Source organism: Empidonax traillii, unplaced genomic scaffold, assembly GCF_003031625.1.
Source record: "Empidonax traillii isolate 1590-97213 ecotype Southwest subspecies unplaced genomic scaffold, ASM303162v1 scaffold958:size599741, whole genome shotgun sequence".
NCBI lineage: Eukaryota > Metazoa > Chordata > Aves > Passeriformes > Tyrannidae > Empidonax > Empidonax traillii.
In genome coordinates this window covers 105,428-111,427 of record NW_020956151.1, presented here as the reverse complement: position 1 = coordinate 111,427, position 6,000 = coordinate 105,428, and the positions used below count along the sequence as shown (strand labels likewise).

General features: G+C 51.8%; 1 protein-coding gene across 24 annotated transcripts in view; it reads right to left on the bottom strand.

The window, feature by feature from the left end:
* Window positions 1-6,000, bottom strand: part of MACF1 (microtubule-actin crosslinking factor 1) — a 136,736-nt gene that overhangs the window by 25,882 nt on the left and 104,854 nt on the right. For 15 of the 24 annotated variants that reach the window (XM_027903360.1, XM_027903361.1, XM_027903372.1 and 12 more), the window contains 8 exons: window positions 5,405-5,566; window positions 5,088-5,258; window positions 3,859-4,025; window positions 3,061-3,220; window positions 2,246-2,572; window positions 1,506-1,590; window positions 370-611; window positions 29-235 (listed from right to left, as the gene is read on the bottom strand). In XM_027903360.1, the coding sequence (XP_027759161.1) occupies window positions 29-235; window positions 370-611; window positions 1,506-1,590; window positions 2,246-2,572; window positions 3,061-3,220; window positions 3,859-4,025; window positions 5,088-5,258; window positions 5,405-5,566 (1,521 nt within the window). The remainder of the gene's footprint in view (window positions 1-28; window positions 236-369; window positions 612-1,505; window positions 1,591-2,245; window positions 2,573-3,060; window positions 3,221-3,858; window positions 4,026-5,087; window positions 5,259-5,404; window positions 5,567-6,000) is intronic. The other 9 variants (XM_027903367.1, XM_027903348.1, XM_027903350.1 and 6 more) reach the window with 3 other exon arrangements.

The following is a 6,000-nucleotide window of genomic DNA, read 5'->3' as shown; positions in this document are numbered from 1 at the left end:
TCAGCCTCCAGAGGGGTTATTAAATTACCTGTTGAGACCTCTGAATAGCAGCATCGATTTCTTCCACCCTCTGCTTGATGGTGTCACTGACCAGCTTGTAGCGCTCGTTGGTGTCCGACACGAGCTTATCCAGCCCTTCCCGGGCTCGCCAGGGAACCAGCTCCAGGAGAGCCCGGCTCACCTCGTTCACCGTGTCCAGCACCAGCCTGTGCTCCATCACCTCCTTCTTCAGCTCCTGTGGAAGGCACCCATGGATGGACACGTGTCCTTCTCAGCAGGTCACCTCCCCCTCCAGCTCCTCCCCGGCCTCCCAAACAACAAGTAAACCCCCACAAGCTCCCACCCTCACGCCCCCATCCCAGCGCCCACCTTCTGCCGCTGCTGGAACTGGGGGATCTGCTCTCCGGCGGGGGATTGCGCCCCGCTGGAGGCCAGCTCCTCCTCCACCTTGCTCATCCAGCCTGTGAGCTCCTCGTGTGTGGACTGGAACTTGGTGGCCAGCTGCCGAGCCTGCTCCAGCGTGCGCAGGGCTTTGGAGCTGGCGGCGGTGATGTCGGAATAGCGGGTCTTAATCCCATCCAACTTCTCCTGGATCAGCAACACCTCCTCCCCTGCGAGACAGCGGCGAGGGGCAAATGATGCCGGGTTGGGCTGCAGGGAGGTTTCAGCAGCCACCTGCCCTGTTCCCCCTCATTTTAGACACCTATTTCCACCCTCATTTCTCGTTGTATTAATACAACTTCAGCCTGTTTTTACAGCCAGGAAGCTGCTCTCCCATTTTCCATCAGTCAGAGTAAGGTCCATGTCTTCCTTGGGATAGAAGCTGCTAAAACTGGCTTTGCCACAAGCTCCGAAACCACACCAACTCAGTTCTTGACTAATGTGTCACAACTCCAGGAAAAAAAAGGGCCAGCTCACTCTTTACTGCTATTTCCAAGAGGACATGAAAATACATGCCAAATCCTTTGTAATCACTCTTCCTGCTCCACAGCTCCCACAAGGACAGAGGGCTGTACATCTGCTCTGAGCAGACCACATCTGAAGGAAATGCATCGCCCCGACCTTTCTTCCCACTCATAAACATAAACTCACACCCACGTGGCAACAGCAACAACTGCTCAGTATGGGAAAGCAATATTAGGAAAGGGCTGGGGGTATTTTTAACCTCTTCCCATGTGATTTAGCAGCTGGATGGAATGAGAAAACCCTCCCTGGTGCTGCAGGGCTGCTCAGCTCCGAGCATCCCCCCCGGCAGCGGTGGGAATCACCCGCTCCCCAGGCAGCGAGGTTGGGATTTGGGACCAACCCAGAAGTCCTAGGTTGGAGCGTTTGTGGCTCAGCATCCAGGTCTGGATGCAAAACAGCTACTCTGGAAGATTCCAAAAGGAAATTAAGACCTGAAGAAGAACAGCCTCCCTTGAACAGCGATCACTGCAGAGCAGGGACTTCCCAGGGAAGAGCATGTGGAGGATTGGGGGTTTCCCATGCCAAGATTTCTATGTTACCTGTGGTTTGTTTCAGAAGAGCTTGTCCATTTCTAATGGCTTGGTCCACGTTCTTCTTCCTGTTCACAATTTCCTCATTCAAAGCCTGGAGGAGAAGGCAAATCTGGGTTATTCTGCTGCAGGCAGGTCCCTGTGTCCTGCCAGCCAGAGATGCTACACAGAGCACAGACTTTCCTACTGAGCATAGGAAGGGTGGATAACCCATATGACAATTGTCCAGTCATCCTGTTACAGGAATTATTGAGACTTCTGGGGCTCAAAGGCTCAAATTTTAGACAAAACCCATCCCAACCCACTGGATCTGGGTTAAGAAAGGACTTGCCCTTGTATTAGACAGAACCTCACTCTTGAGAAGAGCCTGCACAGCCCCAGGAGCAGAAGCAGAGCCTTCCTTGGTGGCCAGCCCGGCTCCAAAAACCCACCAAGCTCTTCCAGCTCTCAATCTTGGAAACAGCATCCAGCTTTCTAAAGGCACAGGGTGGCCAAGCTGGCTCAGACGTTGTTCACAAAGCAAACGAATCATTTGAAGTTTCCCCCCGCCCCGGGAAACCCATTTTTGGGGCCTCAATTATTGTTTATAACACATGAAGCGTCTCCCCACTCCTCCAAGCCTCGAAGAAGAAGAGAACCAGCAGCGGAACAAGCTTTTGCAAAATTAAAGTCAGACCAGAAACCAAAATAAAACCAGACAAATGCAACAAAATAAACAACATAAACATGGAAGAAAAAGGGAAAAATACCAGCTGGTCTGCATGCTGCTTCTGCAGGACGTCCCGTTTGTAATCCTTTACGGATACCGAGCCCAGCTTGTCCTCGACCTCAGCCAGCCAGTTGAGCACTTCCACCTCCTCCTCCCCAAAAAGCCTGGCGTTGGCCAGAGCCTGAGCCAGCAGTGCTGCCTTCCGGCAGCACCGGTCGTGGACCTCGCCGTAGCGGGTCTGCAGAGAGTCTAATTTCTCTGCCAGCAGCCTCTGCTCGGCGGCACAGCTCAGGGAGGAGAGGGACTGCCCGACCCCGACCGCCCGAGACACGTCGGCAGCGTGGCTCTCTATCTCTTCCTCTAGAGTCTGAATGGCGGGAGGATAAAAATGGACAACAGAAAAAGGAAAATGAGTGAAATATGGATAATATAAAATGAAATAAAATGAAATAAAATAAAATGAAATAAAATAAAATGAAATAAAATAAAATGAAATAAAATAAAATGAAATAAATGCAACGTGTAAAAGGGGGAACAAACAATGATGCAAACTGAAGGAATGGAGGAGACACAAAACCTGCCCCATGAACGGGCAAACGGCATCAAAATTAAAAAGAAACACAAGGGGGATGTTTTTTTCTCTCCAAACCCAGATATATTTGCCGTGAGGTGCAAAGACATCGGTTCAGTTTTCACCCACACCGGTGGGCCAGGGCTTGCAGCCTTCTCCACACATAAAACAGCCTGGGTAAACTCCTCCAATACTTGTTTGTGCCAAAACCCCCCTCGCTGTGGTGGCAGCGACCACCAGAGAGGGACCTGAACACCTCCATCCCATTCACGCACGGGTCCTACCTTGTGCCGGCTGATCTGCTGCTGGATTTTGGCAGTTTGGGTACCAATGGGCTCAGAGTTGGCCAGTTTCTTCTCTGTCACCGACAGCCAGTCCGACACGGGCTCTGTGGTTTCGTGGAATTGCTTTGCCAGGACCAAGATGTCCTCCAGCTGCTTCTGCCTGCAAGAAGGAATAGTAAAATAAGAAGGAAATAAGTGCTCAAAGGCCAGGTTGGACAGGGCTTGGAGCAACCTGGTCTAGTGGAAGGTGTCCCTGCATATGGCAGGGGGTTGAAATTTCCAACCCCCTCTTTTTTCCATCCCTATCACTATCTTGAAGATCCCTTGACATGCTCAGCTTGAGGCCAGACTCTCAGGCTGCTGAGCTTCTGGTCAAAGACAATCCAGCAACAGTACAAGCTCTGGATGGACAGTCCAGCTTGTTGTCAGTGATTAAAAGCACCGAGAGGGGCAAATCTGGCCCTCAGAAGTGTCTTCATAGCCTCAGATATCAGCCTAGGTAGCAACAAGCAACTCATAAACAAGATTCTGGCAGCAGAAAGGTGTCAACAGGATGCTAATGCTTACAGGAATAAAAATAACATCCCTCCCCTGCAGGGAAATTATTTAATCTGAGCTCTTCCCTGCCATTGTAAACCACCGTTATCAGCTCCAGCTCCCAAACAGCCTTTGATTTCCCACGTTTTCCAGCTGTTTCCAGGTTTCCAGGATGTATCTGCGCAGAAATCTCTGCCAGCTTCCTGAATGCTGTAACCCCATGCCCCTGGGGCAGGATGAGCTGGTCCCAGTCCCTCTCACCTGGCAGCTGCCCGGCCCAGCAGCCCTGCCCAGCGCCGTGCCAGGCTCTCCAGCTGCCCCACGATCTTCTCCCGATCCGCAGGCTCGGCCGACTGCGCGATCCGGTCGCCCTCCGCTTGGATCATCTCGACGGTGGCTTTGCGATCGTCCAGGAGCCGCTGGAGCAGCTTTGGCATCACAGAGAGAGACCAAGGAGGAGAAAAGTTACAGCACTGGGGCAGCAGAAACAATTCCAGCCCTTGGAGAGGCCAGATCTCTAATTGTGGCTCAGAACCACCATCAGCACAGGGCTGAGACCAGACCCGGCCCAGGGGGAACAGCTCTGCCATCAAAACCAGTCAAAAAAACATACAGAGTTGTATTATATTACATTATAACAATAGCATGCTTTAATTTGGTCAGCCCTGAAGTGGTCAGGCAGCTGGACATGATGATCACTGTAGGTCCCTTCCAAGAGAAATTTCATTCTATTTATTCCATTCTATTCCCTTTCCTTCACATTTTCCTTTCACCTTTCCTTTCCTATTCCCTTCCCCTCCTTTTCCCCTTACCATTCCTTTCCCCTCTCCTTTTTCATTTTTTCTTTCCCCTTTCCTTTTCCCTTTCCCCTTCCCTCCTTTACACTATTCAAACCACTTCTGTGCCAGAGCAGCTTTCCAAGCCTTCCCCATCATCCCCCCCCCACCAAACTTAACAAGTTTTTAACTTCCACTTGAAATACATTTCCTCTTCCAATCTCAATAGGTCGGTTTAGGAATTCACTTCTAAAATACTTCCCCCTGACCACACTTGACCTTCCCTCCGCCCGCTCTGAGGAGCAGGCGCCGGCCCGGGCTGTTATCTCTGCAAACACCCACCCTCCTCAGCCCCACTCCTACACTTTGAACATTCACTTTGTCCAAACACCCAAACCAGTCCCTACACCACCAGCTTGCTCCTGATGCAGCAGAATTACCAGCACAAACAAAACCCAGGGCTGGAAAAACACGGCCGACCAGCAAAACCAGTAAGCTTCAAGAGGCAGCGGGACAATGAAGTGACGCGGTGATTTAGGGGATGGAGATACTGAGTGTGGGCAAACTGTTCACTGCGCTGGGATGTGGGCAACCAGCACCCACCACGAAAGCAGCAGGTTTGTGGACGTCCCAGCTGGATCCCCAAAATACTGTCTGGCTGTCCCAAACTCCCCCCCTTCCCACTGAGCCACCCACCGCCCTGTGCTCGCTCACCTTCTGCTCCTGGATCTGGGCTTTCACCACCTTGTACTCTGCAGAGGGAGGTTTCTGGTTGGAGATGAGCTCCTCGGTGTCCGCCAGCCAGCTCAGCAGCGGCTCCAGGGCGTCCTGAAACTTCCCGCAGTGCAACAGGGCCTCTTGCAGCTGAGCGACCCGCTGGGCCACCTGCACCCCAAACACAACCCCACGGCACGGTCAGGCTGGGGAAACTTCAATGTTGGAGCCTCAGCTCCCTGTCCATGGCACCCTTTTTCTATCAGACCCCAGTGGCGCTGAGAGAAACCAGCGACAGCCCCTCCCCATGCTCCCACCTTCTTGTTGAGGGTGTTCCAGCGGGTGTTGATCTCTTCCATGTCATGCTCCAGCCCTTGGACGTCACAGTTTTTCCCGGCGCTTTGGATGAGTCCTTGACCAACTCCATTGACCTGCTGTAGTTTAACCTGCAGAGGATCCACTTGCTCCTTCTGGAAGAGCTGGGGGTGGAAAGGGTGGGAGAGAAAAGGTATTTATAAGCTGTGAGCTGCTCTCCCAGCCCCTCCCCATAGATACAACAAGGCTTTCTTTTCCAGTGAAGATGCAGTAGCTACTTGCACTGATTTTATTAGAATTGTACAAGTTTTTTCAAACTCCTCCCTCGCCTTGACCCAGTAACACAAATGTCACAGGAATTCACTGGCGTGGAGCACAGCTCAGGATCCATCCACATCCACCTCTGCTTTTAAATGGCTAAATCCCACTTTTCCAAGCATCTGAGTGAGGTAGAGAGAAAAAAATGGGGAAGGAATGAGAGCACTGGCTGCAGCCAGACATCAGATTGGGAAATAACGCTCCTGGGGAAAAAAACCCCAAGCAATTCTCACAGCGAAGCTATTGAGAACGGAGACCTGACATCATATGAGTTTTGTTA